The sequence below is a fragment of the Pseudophryne corroboree genome, chromosome 1, assembly GCF_028390025.1.
Source record: "Pseudophryne corroboree isolate aPseCor3 chromosome 1, aPseCor3.hap2, whole genome shotgun sequence".
Lineage (NCBI taxonomy): Eukaryota > Metazoa > Chordata > Amphibia > Anura > Myobatrachidae > Pseudophryne > Pseudophryne corroboree.
Genome location: NC_086444.1, coordinates 223336206 through 223352057, shown reverse-complemented (window position 1 = coordinate 223352057; position 15852 = coordinate 223336206). Strand labels below are relative to the sequence as shown.

General features: G+C 42.6%; 1 protein-coding gene across 3 annotated transcripts in view; it reads left to right on the top strand.

Moving 5' to 3' along the window:
* Positions 1–15852, top strand: part of FBXL17 (F-box and leucine rich repeat protein 17) — a 1047892-nt gene that overhangs the window by 437935 nt on the left and 594105 nt on the right. For all 3 annotated transcript variants that reach the window (XM_063964092.1, XM_063964089.1, XM_063964090.1), the window contains exon 6: positions 7547–7677. In XM_063964092.1, coding sequence (XP_063820162.1) covers positions 7547–7677 — 131 coding nt within the window. The remainder of the gene's footprint in view (positions 1–7546; positions 7678–15852) is intronic.

The window sequence follows — 15852 nt, the reverse complement described above, 5'->3', positions numbered from 1 at the left end:
GTTATTGCTGTAGTGAGCCATCTTTTCTAGAGGCTCCTCTGTTATCATGCTGTTAACTGGGTTCAGATCACAAGTTGTACGGTGTGATTGGTGTGGCTGGTATGAGTCTTACCCGGGATTCAAGATCCTTCCTTATTGTGTACGCTCGTCCGGGCACAGTATCCTAACTGAGGCTTGGAGGGGGGTCATAGGGGGAGGAGCCAGTGCACACCAGATAGTCCTAAAGCTTTCTTTAGATGTGCCCAGTCTCCTGCGGAGCCGCTATTCCCCATGGTCCTTACGGAGTCCCCAGCATCCACTACGGACTACGAGAAATAGAATTATCGGTAAGTAAATTCTTATTATTTTCCACCACAGCAAAAGAAAACTCCACAGTATCAGATGCAGTCCTTTCGGTCGCATAAGTCCAGAAGAGGTCGGGGCTCTTCCTTCCTCGCCAGAGGTAAGGGTAGAGGGAAAAGAATGCCTGCTACGGCCAGTTCCCAGGAACAGAAGTCCTCCCCGGCTTCTACTAAATCCACCGCATGATGCTGGGGCTCCACTGAGGGAGGCCGCACCGGTGGGGTCACGTCTTCGACTCTTCACGTCTGGGTTCAGTCGGACGTGGATCCTTGGGCGATGGAAATTGTATCCCATGGCTACAAGCTGGAATTCGAAGATGTGCCTCCTCGTCGATTCTTCAAATCGGCTTTACCAGCTTCTCCCCCCGAGAGGGAGATAATTTTAGCTGCAATTCAAAAGCTGTGTCAACAGCAAGTGATTATCAAGGTTCCCCTAGCACAACAGGGAAACGGGTACTATTCAACCCTATTTGTGGTCCCGAAACCGGATGGCTCGGTCAGACCCATTCTAAATTTAAAATCCCTGAACCTGTTCTTAAAAAGGTTCAAGTTCAAGATGGAATTTCTCAGAGCAGTCATCTCCAGCCTGGAAGGGGGGGATTTTATGGTGTCATTAGACATAAAGGATGCATACCTTCACGTCCCCATATATCCTCCTCATCAGGCTTACCTGAGATTCCCTGTACAAGACTGTCATTACCAGTTTCAGACGTTGCCGTTTGGGCTTTCCACGGCCCCGAGGGTGTTCACCAAGGTAATGGTGGAAATGATGGTGCTCCTACGCAGGCAAGGAGTCACAATTATCCCGTACTTGGACGATCTCCTGATAAAAGCGAGATCAAAGGAACAGTTGCAGAAAAGCGTGTCGCTCTCCCTGGGAGTGCTATAGCAACATGGATGGATTCTAAATCTACCAAAGTCGCAGTTGGTTCCGACTACTTGGCTTTCTTTCTTAGGCATGATACAGAACAAAAGAGGGTTTTTCTCCCGAGGGAAAAAGCCAAGGAACTCCAGAACATTGTAAGAGACCTGTTGAAACCAAAAAGAGTGTCAGTCCATCAATGCACTCGAGTACTGGGGAAAATGGTGGCGACCTACGAGGCCATCCCCTTCGGCAGGTTTCATGCGAGGACGTTTCAGTGGGACCTTCTGGACAAGTGGTCCGGGTCCCACCTACATCAGAAAATAACTCTGTCCCCCAGGGCCAGGGTGTCTCTCCTGTGGTGGCTCCAGGGTGCTCACCTTCTAGAGGGTCACAGGTTTGGCATTCAGGACTGGGTTCTGGTGACCACGGACGCGAGCCTCCGAGGATGGGGAGCAGTCACACAAGGAAGGAATTTTCAGGGGCTGTGGTCAAGCCAGGAGGCTTGACTACACATCAACATACTGGAATTGAGGGCCATATACAATGGCCTACGACAAGCGGAGAATATTCTTTGCGATCTACTGGTTCTGATTCAGTCAGGCAACGTCACAGCCGTGGCTCATGTAAACCGCCAAGGCGGGATAAGTAGCAGAGTGGCAATGGCGCAAGCCACCAGGATTCTGCGCTGGGCAGAAAATCACGTAAGTGCTCTGTCAGCTGTATTCCTTCCCGGGAGTGGACAACTGGGAAGCAGACTTCCTCAGCAGACACGATCTTCATCCAGGAGAGTGGGGACTTCATCAAGAAGTTTTTGCAGAGATAACAAGTCTTTGGGGACTTCCTCAAATAGACATGATGGCGTCACGCCTCTACAAGAAGCTTCGGAGGTATTGTGCCAGGTCAAGGGACCCTCAGGCAGTAGCAGTGGACGCTCTCGTGACACCATGGGTGTTTCAGTCGGTCTATGTGTTCCCTCCTCTTCCTCTCATCTCAAAGATACTGAGAATCATAAGGCGAAAAAGAGTGCAGACAATACTCATTGTTCCAGATTGGCCTCGAAGGGCCTGGTATTCAGATCTTCAGGAGATGCTCACGGAAGATCCATGGCCTCTTCCTCTCAGGGAGGACCTGTTACAACAGGGGCCCTGCGTATTCCAAGACTTACCGCGTTTACGTTTGACGGCATGGCGGTTGAACACCACATCCTAGCTGGGAAGGGTATTCCGGTAGAAGTCATCCCTACTCTGGTAAAGGCTAGGAAGGAGGTGACGGCGAAACATTATCACTGTATCTGGAGGAAGTATGTTTCTTGGTGTGAAGCCAAGAATGCTCCTACGGAAGACTTCCACTTGGGCTGGTTTCTCCACTTTCTACAGACTGGAGTGGATATGGGCCTAAAGTTAGGCTCCATTAAGGTACAGATTTCGACCATTTCTATATTCTTCCAGAAAGAATTGGCTTCTCTCACAGAAGTCCAGACTTTTGTAAAGGGAGCGCTGCACATCCAGCCTCCTTTTGTGCCCCCAGTGGCACCATGGGACCTTAACGTGGTGTTACAGTTACTAAAATCTCACTGGTTTGAGCCTCTTCAAACTGTTGAGTTAAAATTTCTCACTTGGAAGGTGGTCATGTTGTTGGCCTTGGCATCTGCAAGGCGGGTGTCCGAATTGGCGGCCTTGTCTCATAAGAGCCCCTATCTCATTTTCCATGTGGATAGAGCAGAGTTGAGGACTCGTCCTCAATTTTTGCCTAAGGTGGTGTCATCGTTTAATTTGAACCAACCTATTGTGGTGCCTGTCACTACGGGAGATTTGGAGGATTCCAAATCCCTTGATGTAGTCAGGGCCTTAAAAATTTACGTAGCCAGGACGGCTCGAATTAGGAAAACAGAAGCTCTGTTTGTCCTGTATGCAGCCAACAAGGTTGGCGCTCCTGCTTCTAAGCAGACTATTGCTCGCTGGATCTGTAATACGATTCAGTGGGCTCATTCTACGGCTGGATTGCCGTTACCAAATTCGGTAAAGGCCCATTCCACTAGGAAGGTGGTCTCTTCTTGGGCGGCTGCCCGAGGCGTCTCGGCATTACAGCTTTGCCGAGCGGCGACTTGGTCTGGTTCAAACACTTTTGCAAAATTCTACAAGATTGATACCCTGGCTGATGAGGACCTCATGTTTGCTCAATCGGTACTGCAGAGTCATCCGCACTTTCCCGCCCGGTCTGGAGCTTTGGTATAATCCCCATGGTCCTTACGGAGACCCCAGCATCCTCTAGGACAGGGGTGGGGAACCTTTTTTCTACCGAGGGCCATTTGGATATTTATAAAATCCTTCGGGGGCCATACACGTCTGCCCCCGCGCGCGCCAACAAAATGGGTGTGCCCAGTTTAAATGGGCCGTGATACACATATGCCCCCAATAGTGCAGTGCCAGATCCACAATTGCCCCCACAGTGCCAGGTATACAAATGCCCCTCACAGTGCCAGGTATACAGATGCCCTCACAGTGCCAGGTATACAAATGCCCCCAACAGTGCCAGTTATACAAATGCCCCTCACAGTGCCAGGCATACAAATGCCCCTCACAGTGCCAGGCATACAAATGCCCCCTCAGTACCAGGCATACAAATGCCCCTCACAGTGCCAGGTATACAGATGCCCCCACAGTGCCAGGTATGCAGATGCCCCCACAGTGCCAGGTATACAAATGCCCCCACAGTGCCAGGTATACAAATGCCCCTCACAGTGCAAGGCATACAAATGCCCCCACAGTGCCAGGCATACAAATGCCCCCACAGTGCCAGGCATACAATTGCCTCTCACAGTGCCAGGTATACAGATGCCCCCACAGTGCCAGGTATACAGATGCCCCCACAGTGCCAGGTATACAGATGCCCCCACAGTGCCAGGTATACAGATGCCCCCACAGTGCCAGGTATACAGATGCCCCCACAGTGCCAGGTATACAGATGCCCCCACAGTGCCAGGTATACAGATGCCCCCACAGTGCCAGGTATACAGATGCCCCCACAGTGCCAGGTATACAGATGCCCCCACAGTGCCAGGTGTACAAATGCCCCTCACTGTGCCAGGTATACAGATGCCCCTCACTGTGCCAGGTATACAGATGCCCCCCACAGTGCCAGGTATACAGATGCCCCCCTGTCCCGCTTACCGCTCCTTTCGGCGGGGACACGGAGGAGAGCGCGGCTATGTTGCTATGCGTGTAAGACTTGAAACCAGCCGCCGGTTCGAGAGCCAATCAGAGCTCGCGGACCGGCAGCCGCGGCTCCTGATTGGCTGCCGGTCTGCGAGCTCTGATTGGCTCACGAACCGGCGGCTGGTTTCAAGTCCTACACGCCGCCGCCCGACAATAGCCGCGCTCTCCTCCGTGTGGTGACAGCTGAGACACGCTGCCGCCGGTCTGTGCGGCGGCGTGTCTCACTGAGAGGAGCGGGTGGGCCGGACCAAACGGCTTCGGCCCCCGGGCCGGAGGTTCCCCACCCCTGCTCTAGGACGTAAGAGAAAATAAGATTTTAAACCTACCGGTAAATCTTTTTCTCCTAGTCCGTAGAGGATGCTGGGCGCCCGTCCCAGTGCGGACATATTTCTGCATGACTTGTATATAGTTCTTGCTTACATGAGGGTTATGTTACAGTTAAGATCAGTCGTTGACTGATACTGTTTGTTCATACTGTTAACTGGTTGCATATATTCCATGTTATACGGTGTGAATGGTGTGGGCTGGTATGAATCTTGCCCTTAGATTACCAAAATCCTTTTCTCGTACTGTCCGTCTCCTCTGGGCACAGTTTCTCTAACTGAGGTCTGGAGGAGGGGCATAGAGGGAGGAGCCAGTGCACACCCATTCTAAAGTTCTTTATAGTGCCCAAGTCTCCTGCGGAGCCCGTCTATACCCCATGGTCATTACGGAGTCCCCAGCATCCTCTACGGACTAGGAGAAAAAGATTTACCGGTAGGTTTAAAATTTTATTTTTTACACTCCAAGTTTAATTGTTCTTCAATTCACATTGCAATTAAGACACAGATTTTAGCAAAAAGACATATAAAAGATGCTCGGTGTGGTCACTCACTCTAGGCATCTCACACCGCTTATCATATTGAGGTGTGTATGGATGAATCTGTACATGCAAAGTCCTACAACTTCTACGGAGTAAGCGGTGAAGAGTGGGTCGTGGAGGACTTTAACTGTTATTGAACACCTGGTGCACACCTTTTAATGAACAAGGGAATCTGGTAGGAAAAAATAATCCTGACCAGTAACAGTACCTTCTGTGAAATGAGGTGCATCCGTTTGCCAAGGGCTCTATAGTTAAAGCAAAACTAAGATGGCTAATAGGCACACTTGTCTAGTACTATTTCCAGTGTAGATAGTTCTTGAGGCCATACCGTTACCCTTTGAGGTAGGATTTGCTTACAGAGTTTAATAAATCAGATGGCCATCTCCTATTCCAAATCTGCCTAGGACTGCAAACCTAAAAGGACAAAGCATTCAGTAAAACGTCTTAGTTTTTGAGAGTAAGAGAGGAGATGGGGTCTTTCTTTATTATATATTTCAAAAATTAATACACTTTTTCAAAGAATGTTACCCCTATCTTGACCACCTGGGACAAACCCCATTTGATCATTATTTATCAGCTTGGATAATACCTTTTTTTAAATAATTAAGTTTCCTCTTTTGTTATGCTTTAACAGGCCTGTACTGCCTGTACTGCAGCTGTCTTAAGTTGTTTGTTTATGTTGTGTCTTTAGTTTTGTCTTTGTCAACTGAGATGCATGCTGGATCGGATTGAGATCAGGTGATTGTTTTGGCATTTGCAGAATATTCCACTTTTTTGTCTTAAAAATGTCCTATGTTGATTTCACAGTATGATTGGGTCATTTTCCATTTGTACTGCAAAGTGCGGTCTAGTCAACTTTGCTGAATTTGTGCAGACAGAATCCCTATGCATTTCAGAATTCATCCGACTGTTTCTGTTTTCTGTCACATCATCAATAAATACTAGTGACCCATTGCCATTGGATCCATGCATGCCTATGCAATCACACACTGCCTTCAAAGTATTTTACGGACAATGTGGCATGCTTGGGAACATGAGCCATTCCAAGTTTTCTCCATACTTTTTTTCTTCCCATCCTTCTGGTACAGGTTGTTCTAAGTTTCATATGTCCAAAGAATGCTGTTCTAGAACTGGGATGGATTTTTTTTTTTCTATAGATGTGTTTTGGCAAATGTCTCATCTGGCCTTTCTATTCTTGAGGCTTATGACTGGTTTGTACCTTGTGGTGAATTGTCTGTATTTTCTCTGGCAACATCTTCTCTTTATGGTAGACTTAGATAAGGATGTGCCTACCTCCGTGAGAGTGTTCTTCACTTGACTGGATGTTGTGAAAGTAGTCTTCGATCGTCCATTACTGTTGTCTTCATGGTAGTGCAGACTTTTTATTTTTAAAGAACAAACCTTTTTGTGTTGCCAAGCTCACCAGTACATTCTCTCTTTCCCAGAATGTACCAAACTGTTGATTTGGCCACTCCTAATGTTCCGACTATCTCTCTATTTTTTTTGTCTTTGCAGCCTAAGAATAGCCTGTTTCACTTGCATTGAGAGCTCCTTTGAACGCATGTTCACAGCAGCAGCTTCCAAAAGCAAATGGCAAACTTGGAATCGACTCCAGAACTTTATTTTTCTAAACTGATAAAGAAATAACAAAAGAATAGCCCAGACCTGTCCATGAAACAGCTTTTGAGTCAATTGTTCAATTACTTTTGGTCCTTTGAAAAAGAGGGAACTACCTATTAAGCAGCTGTAATTCCTAAATCCTCTCTTCAATTCAGATGTGAATACCCTCAAATTTAAGCTTATCGTCTGCACTTTAAAACCATAATTATTATATATCTGTAAGTTGAATATGTTTAGGCAAAGACCTAAAATAACAAAAATTGTGACTGTCCAAATACATATGGACCTAAATGTATGTCTGTTTTGGGCAATTGGTCTGCATTTTTTACTACTGTACATTTTGTCTCTTCACAATGCAGACAATTTGGCTGGAGAAATTATCATTTGATTAGATGAGCTTTAAGGATATCAGTGCAGGTTTGAGCCGTATGAAGGTGAAATAAGCTGGGAATGAACTTCAGCACAGGACATGGATTGCAAGACAAGTTGCTCTTGGTGAATTAAAATTTAACATAAAAAATAAATATTTTTTACCATAGATCAACCATTCTAGGAAATTCCAATTACCAATATTTTATTTACATTAAAATGCATTAAATTTTTTTGTTTCTTGGTTTGCTTATTTACTTTTTTTTTTTTCAAGCTTAAAAACCTTTCCAGCCTTGACTTGCGTCACATCAATGAACTGGACAATGAGACTGTGATGGAGATTGTAAAGAAGTGCCGAAATCTCACGTCTCTGAATCTTTGCCTGAACAGGAATATTGATGACAGGTAACCACACATTACAATGCATATGATGAACTCCGTGTGCAATGTTCTGTGACACGTACAGATGATTAAAGTGTGTGTTATTGATGAATGTTGATTCACTCTCAACATATATAATGCCTAATTAGTCAATAGAAGAGTGTCTAAGAGGTTCAGAAGCAAGTCCCGACATAGTTACATTAAAATAAAGATTTTCCCTCCTTTTCACATCCTCAGGTGGGTGCACACAAAAAAACACAAATTTCCTCTGAATAAAAGCAATGCAATTTTGGAATTGGATTGCAGGTGTAATTGTCTGTGCGAGTTTGCCGTGAAAACAGCTTGCTCAAGCAAACTCACGCCTAATTGTAATTGGATTGACCCCACAGAATGTTGGACAGCATGCATTCACCATTAAAGATATACTGCGTGTGTTTGTGTATGTATGTATGTATGTATGTGTATATATATATATATATATATATATATATGTGTGTGTGTGTATGTATATATATATATATTTTCTTACAAGTATTATATAAATGTCAGATGCTATTGGAGAACACAATTACTGTAAAACAGCAAACTAACAAAAAAGTATTACGCCAATGCTGCCGAACATTACAACAGCCTCCACTGGGAACCGGCTGCAAGATAGACGGAAATACATGGCAATGAGAAAAGACAGGGAAAGCCGGTTTGTAAGAAAGAGACATGAAGATTCAGAAAGAGAGACACCGGGTAGGGGAAAAATAAAAACACAGATATGTACCATCAAAGCCTGTGCGTAAAGCTAGTATAGTTATGTTCTATCTGCAACAATTCTAATCTGGTGACATATATGACCCCTTTGTTGTGGCTACTATATTATACTCCACCTGTTCTGGGAACTAGTATAAAAGCCTGATATTGTCTTGATGACTGGTATCATAGATAGCAATTAAAGCCTCTGTTTGACCTTAATATATAGCAAGAACAGTGACCAGTGTATTTTAATTCCTTGGTTCATACTATAGCTGAAAAATAACTTTTGAGTTTCAGTGTTCCTAGTAACTGAGCCAAATCTGGCAGAGCACCATCTGGGGACAGCCGTGCTTGCTGTGCGGAATCTTGGCAGGGCTGAGTCCATAATCAAGTAAATAACATTTACTATTTTATTGATCCCATGTAACTGGAGTTATATTTAAGTCTATATAAGATGAAAATTTTGTTTTGTGTCCAATTAGGTGAGATGAAATATTTGCTATGTTACGTGCCCGCTATGTATAAATCAGGCGGGTTTCCAATGTTTAATGTTCTTGAGCATGACATACACTATATTGCTAAATGCATTGTTTTGTATTTGTCAATACTAATAGAGTTAATGTAAACTGGGGCTAATAGAGACTAATAACTGTTTTTATTAGATCTAGTTTCCATTCCATGGACAGGCATTTTACAGGTTACTGTACATCTCTTTAATTTCTTCCATGTGAGAGAAATGTACTGTATATTTTATGTTCTAGTACTGCATGCCTAATCACGTACATTACAAATAACATATTTTTTTTTTATCATCAATAGTTGTTTATTGTAATGACAGTATATGAGTTGTGCAGCAATCCACTAGCACGGAGAGATCCATGCTTTAATTCTAAGCAATCTGACTAGATTGTTAAAAAATTAAGCATGGATCTCTCCGTGTGTATGCTCATAGTAATAGCGATGCGTAGCCCCGTGTGTCGCTATCGCTGACTCTAGATTGCTCACTTCACTGCTGCATGAAGTGAGCGGACCCCCCCCCCCGCTCGCTCAGCACACATCGTGCTGAGTACTGAGCGGGGGAGAGATGTGTGCTGAGCGGTTTGTGCTAGATCGCTCAGCACACGTCTCCCCGTGTGTACGGGGCTTAACGCAGGTCATATACCCATTTAAGGTCACTGTACACAACACAGGGATTGAACCTCTCCTGGGCAATGACATTATAATGTCTCTGTATTAATCAGAGTTCCTGTAAACACTATATATTTCATGATTATTGTACAAGTAAACAAATAATACCATTCCTGGCACCCCTTCTGTCTTCCACAAGATTAAAACCAAATTTTTACCCTTACTGTATCCCACAGACTGAAACCATCTTATCACCCTTTTTCTGTCACACAGTCTGAAACCATCCTATCACCCTTTTTCTGTCACACAGTCGGAAACCATCCTATCACCCTTTTTCTGTCACACAGTCTGTAACCATCCTATCACCCTTTTTGTATCTCACAGACTGTAACCATCCCGCCACCTTTTTTGTATCCCATAGAATAACATTATTCCGGTATGCAGTTATATTCCCCACTGTCAGCATCCCGGTGGTCAAAATTCCGATGCCAAAATCCTGACAGCCATTGAAATGCTAACGGTCGGAATCCCAACCACCGGCCAGAAACCCCACTGTTGTGGTGGTTGACACCACCACCCAAGGGAGAATAGTACCCTGTGGCAATCGAAGGTCACCACCGGGCCCGAAGCGATCCCGGAAGGGGGCACGCTGTGCTTGATGTCGGGATTGCGGCTGTCGGTATTCTGGCATCGGTATGTCGACCGCCGGGATCCCGTCAGTTGGGAAATCATACTGATCCCTGTATTCCCTCTGTCCTCTCTGGATACCTGGTTTGCCATTAACATGCAGGGCCAGCACTGGTCTAACAAGATTGCCATTAACTTTTTATTCATGTTTTACATATCTGACAGTGTCAATCCTGTATCACTGTACGTACTCTGGGCCTGATCCTGATTAGTATGTAAACACAATGGTTTATGTACTAATCCGATGTTTCTGTGTTTGCACAGAGCAGTATCCATTCTGCGCATGATAACTCGCAGCGCCCCTATATGCAGCATGATTTACATGTTGTGGTGTTTGGGGGTAGCATCTGAGACTGTTCTATAATACAGTCCTAGATGCCCCTCCACTCTGTTCCCCAGGGTCTGCGTTGTTGGTTGCAGATTACCTGGCTCTGGCAGATGAGTACCCTCGCCTGTTCTGAGTAAGATTAGGCTTACTCAGATGGCTGATGGCTGCCGCCATCAGGACCAATGGTCACATTGGTGATCCATCACTTGGATAGCAGATGCTGGCAGAAGGTGTCTATTTCATACAGGTGCCTTCTACAGCATTTGTACTGTACATAAATCAGGCCTCCTGTGTGCCAAATAGGGATGCCAAATTCCGGGATCCCGTGATATCCGGGATTGGGTCGAGGATCTTAAAATTAAAATCTCGCCAATCCCAATCCCAGGATTGGCCACCCTAGTGCCAAATTTAAATGGTTATGCACCTCCACTTTCCCATATCGCCAAGAAGGAACTCTCGCATTAATAAGTGTCTGATTTATTCTTAAAGGCCCATTTTTAATAATTGCTTTTTTGCCTGTTAAAATGTGAAGGGATCTGGAAAACATACACTTGTGTAGTTATAAGTGATTTTATGTGGTTTGCTAGCTATTTAGTAACCCTTCTCTGTAAAATGATATTCCATTTTTCCAAGTTCTCACTTTTCCATCTTCCATGAACCTGACACATTTTATGACACATTTGTTAGTCTTCATGTTATAGTATGTTTACTAGGCCATATCTCTGCAGGGATTGACATTGTTTTAAATTAAACATGTCAACTGGAGAAATGCATCTTTTCGTTTTCTTCCATTGCATGAGATTGTGCAGTCTCTTTTTTTATGCCCTTAAATTGTCCCTGGGGTATTTTATTCTCTTAAACACAGCAGCTAGTTCTTTGCTGTTTAAGCATTCATATTCTTTCATGTTTTTCTCTCTCTTGTGAGTTTATCTTATTGTGTTAAATTTCATTTTCCATTTATTTGGCCAGTTCTGCGTTCTGTCAGATTTAGTCAGTAAGCTGTATGCCCCCTATATAAACACATTTGGAAAAATAAATATAAAACATTCTGAACAGTTCAGCAATACTCAGCCTTGAAGGCACATCCCGTGGTGTTACAGTGATATTTGCGCTACTTAGGGCATGGGTTCTTAGTTTAACAGCCTTTTTCTTTGCTGTAAATCCTGTCCTATTTTTAGTGGTGAAATAACGAACGAAGTAGTAGTATTTACATATGTTATTAATGATGATCAAAGCGTGACATTGTTTTTATGTGTTAACTTTCCTTATTTTTCTTCATTTACGAAGGTGAACAGTAGTGAATAATTTGAGTTTTTAAAAACATGTTACAATTTATAATTTTATAACATTTTGATACATGTATTAATCTTCTATCCAGCTCTTTAGCAGTCATGGGAAATCAGGAATGGCATTGAAACCAATGAGAGAGGTGGATATTTAAAATAGTAATATCGACTGCTAGAGTTTATGTAATACATTTTTCTGTATTGATATGTTTCATAGAAATGAGTCAGTGTGTACATTTTATGTCACTAGAATTAAGCCAGAGATTGAATCTGGTGTATGTAATATTTTGGTGGTTGGTGCACAAATCTACAGTAGTTGGCTAAACAGGTCTTTTGCCATAGATTCAGTCCTTGCCAAAGAACAGAATTTGTTTGTTTGTGTCCAACTTAAAACTAACCATATTTTCACAGGTCCTCCTACCATTTATAATCTGTTAAAGTCAAAAGATTATCATTTAGTGGTAAGGTTGGCCAGCAACCACTGATGGTTCCACACCATCAGTGGGTAGCTACCATTGCTAAATGGTTCTGTCATCTATGGTGTGGAACCAGTAGTTCACCATGAATGGTACAGAACCACCCGATGTGAGGGTTTTTTTCTACTTTGTGCTGGGACTTGGAGCCTAGCTCTGCACCCCGATGCGACCCACGGAACCCAATCCCCACTCTTGATTGGCCTGCAGCAATAAGTAATTAGTAATAGTGCACGAATGACCATTGGTGGGTGAGACCCTCAATAGTTCCACTGTCAATGGGTTTATCTGTCTATCTATCTATCTATCTATCTATCTATCTATCTATCTATCTATCTATCTATCTATCTATCTATCTCTATAACCAAGATTGGCACTCTAGTAATGCTGGATGTCCCAGCTGAAATAATGCAATGTACCCAAGGTATTTCTGTGAATGCAGGAATACTTAGCCCGGCTCACCAGGATTTGTAAGTAAATACAGGATTTGTAAATAATGGCTCCAATATTTCTGGACTGTACAGAGCCCTGTTATCAGAGAAAACGGAATACACCTCTTTGTTGGAGCATTTTCTCTAATGTAAGCATTTATTTACACATCCTGGAGTGCTGTGCTAGTTAGTTCTTTATTCAAGAAGTACCTTGGTGACATGTAATAATATATGAACAGTATATAGTTTTTCCTTTGGTCTCATCTCTGAATCGATAGTTAAACAAATGGTTGGAAACGTGTTTGCTGATCTTTAACACATTCAAATTGATTCTATACAATATATCTATAAATCTTATGCATAAATTGTAAGCACATTTGTAAATTTTTAGAGATGATATTTCATGAAATTTCAATGGGCTGCTGAGCTTACATTATATTATACCACATACTGTTGATTTGCAGACTTGGATTTCGGTATAGTAAATTGAGCCCTACCTGTTGCTTGTGCATACTTTAAAGTTTAAGACTAAATCCTATTTCTGCGCTTTAAACCATATGCAGTTTTTTTTCATTTGTTGCATTGGTAATATGACAAACTCATAGTATATAGATGACATACATTTTACTGTGATGGTGGAATATAAGACACAACCATGCCTGCCAAATCACACATCCCACCTTGTGACAAACGTTTTACTGGTTTGTCATGCTGTCACTGTCTAAGCAGAGCACTAGCGCTCTCTATTTTAGATGACATCCTAATTTGGCCCTTCACGCGCTGCTAAGTGAATTCTTGCCTGTAATGGCAGAGCTGAGTGCAGCTTTCAGATGGTTGCAGGGATCACATTGTGAAAAATGTCAAATTAGCCATTCTGTAGATTATTTATTTATTTATTTATTTATTTATTACCATTTATGTATATAGCGCACACATATTCTGCATCACTTTACAGAGAATATTTAGCCATTCACATCCGTACCACATGTACTGTACATGCACACACATTCACACTAGGGTTAATTTTTGTTGGGCGCCAATTAACCTACCAGTATATATTTTTGGATTGTGGGAGGAAATAGGAGTACCCAGAAGAAACCCACGCAAGCACGGCGAGAATATACAAACTCTGCACAGTTAGGGCCATGGTGGAAATCAAACCCATGACCTCAGTTCTGTGAGGCAGAAATGATAACATTACACCATCTGTATTTTAAAGCAAATACCTTGTTTTTACTTCAATAAATTCTACCTAAAGCTAGACCTGAGAGAGTACTTACTGTCATCTTTAGTGGAATTAAAATGTAATTAGTCCTAATTAGGTGCCAAGTAGGGACAATTAGATGTAATTATAAAAGATGTCTTTGGTAAAAGTTGCCCTATTTGCTATGCCTACAGTAGTCTGTTGTAGTAAGGATTTGTCCATGTATCTTTAGGGATAAATGTTTGAGTGATTCCTGGCATATTGGCATACCATCGGCAAAGATAGGCTTACCTCCCAGATCTCCGCTGTGCTATTTCATGTAATGAGGCAGCATCATGTGCATTAGCCAGCTTATGCTTGTAGCATGGGAATATGAGAACCGTAATGATCCTGATGACTCATTGCGTCAGCACAAGGTTATAGAGTTGTTTTTCATTGGCCTTTTATTAACTTATTTTTTTAAATAATTCAGTAAACATTCCAGATGTTTTTGTTAAAGTTTGCGGAGATCATAGTTTAAGAACTGAGAACCTATTTATCAAGCCCCATGAGCGTGATACAAGGTTGAGGGGAAAAAAAAGGTTTATTAAAAAATAAAATAATATACGTAGCAATGTTTCAGACTATGTATATAATCAGCAGGATTAATTTTTTTCCATTAAAACATTAGTGTAATAAATAAACAAAAAAACCAGTGTAAGCCAAATTAAAACAAAAAACACATTATATATATATATATATATATATATATATATATAGATAGATAGATATACACACACATTGTATACTGTATATGTTAAAAATCTTGGTCAACCATGCTTTGATATGATTTATTTAAGATCTTTCAATAAAACCATTTTTTTTACTGCTATTACATCTGAATATATGTAGGTAGACCAAACATATTAAAACATGCAAATTATATTCAGATGCATCTCAATAGGACTAAAGGTTTTGAATTGAAATAAACATGAAGGGAATTAATCCATTGATCCAATCCTGTGTTGTCTCTTTATTGTGTTGGAGTTGTTTACCCTCTAAGATTGAGAATGTTAGTTGTGGTTTTCGCCTGTCCTATAGGATTGTTAGGGGAGGAGCTTGTGGAATCTTAGCTCATTCTAGGCAGATTTATACCCCTTTTCCACTAGCTCTTAGAAACACGGGTAAATGCACGCATTTACCCGTGTTTTTCCCTAGTGGAAAAGGGTTCCCCGGCAAATTCCCGGATCAAGTGATCCAGGAATCCTACCAGGGTAGCTAGCCGGGTTGAACACGTGTTCAACCCGGCTAGCTGTCCAGTGTGAACGGAAGCTGTGTCGATGCGACACGGCTCCCGTTCACAGTGTATAGGGAGGGCGGCGCTGGGAAATCATGTGATCTCCCAGCGCCGCCCCTACCGCGTCAGTAGCAGCGTCACCAACCCGGCAATATGCCGGGTTGGTGAGCGCTGTTCAAAAGGGGGCTGTAGCACGGGTCGCAGCCATGTCAGGCGACACGGCTGCGACCCGTGCTTTAGTGGAAAAGGGGTATCAGTGTAGCACCTCTCTGATCTGTCTCACACTCCATATTTCTCAGTTGTGTGTGTGTGTGTGAATTTACTGTATTGGTTCAGCTCACTCAAATGAATACCACAAGCAACAAGAATGTGGAATAATACCATGGGGACTCCCTTTGATTAGGCTTTTTTTTAAAGGAGCCATGGTGCCAAGTAATAATATATTATGGACACGTTTTTAATATCTCTTTAACCACTTAACTGACTATTTTTTCCCCAAAAACTGCTTAGAAATTGTCCTTTTTTTTGTATGAGTTAATTAGGTGGAAAACATGAATTTTAACGTATGCAAAATGATTTTAGTAAAAAAATAATAATTATTATTTTTGAAAAAAGTTTTTCCCCTCAAACATCGAAACTACG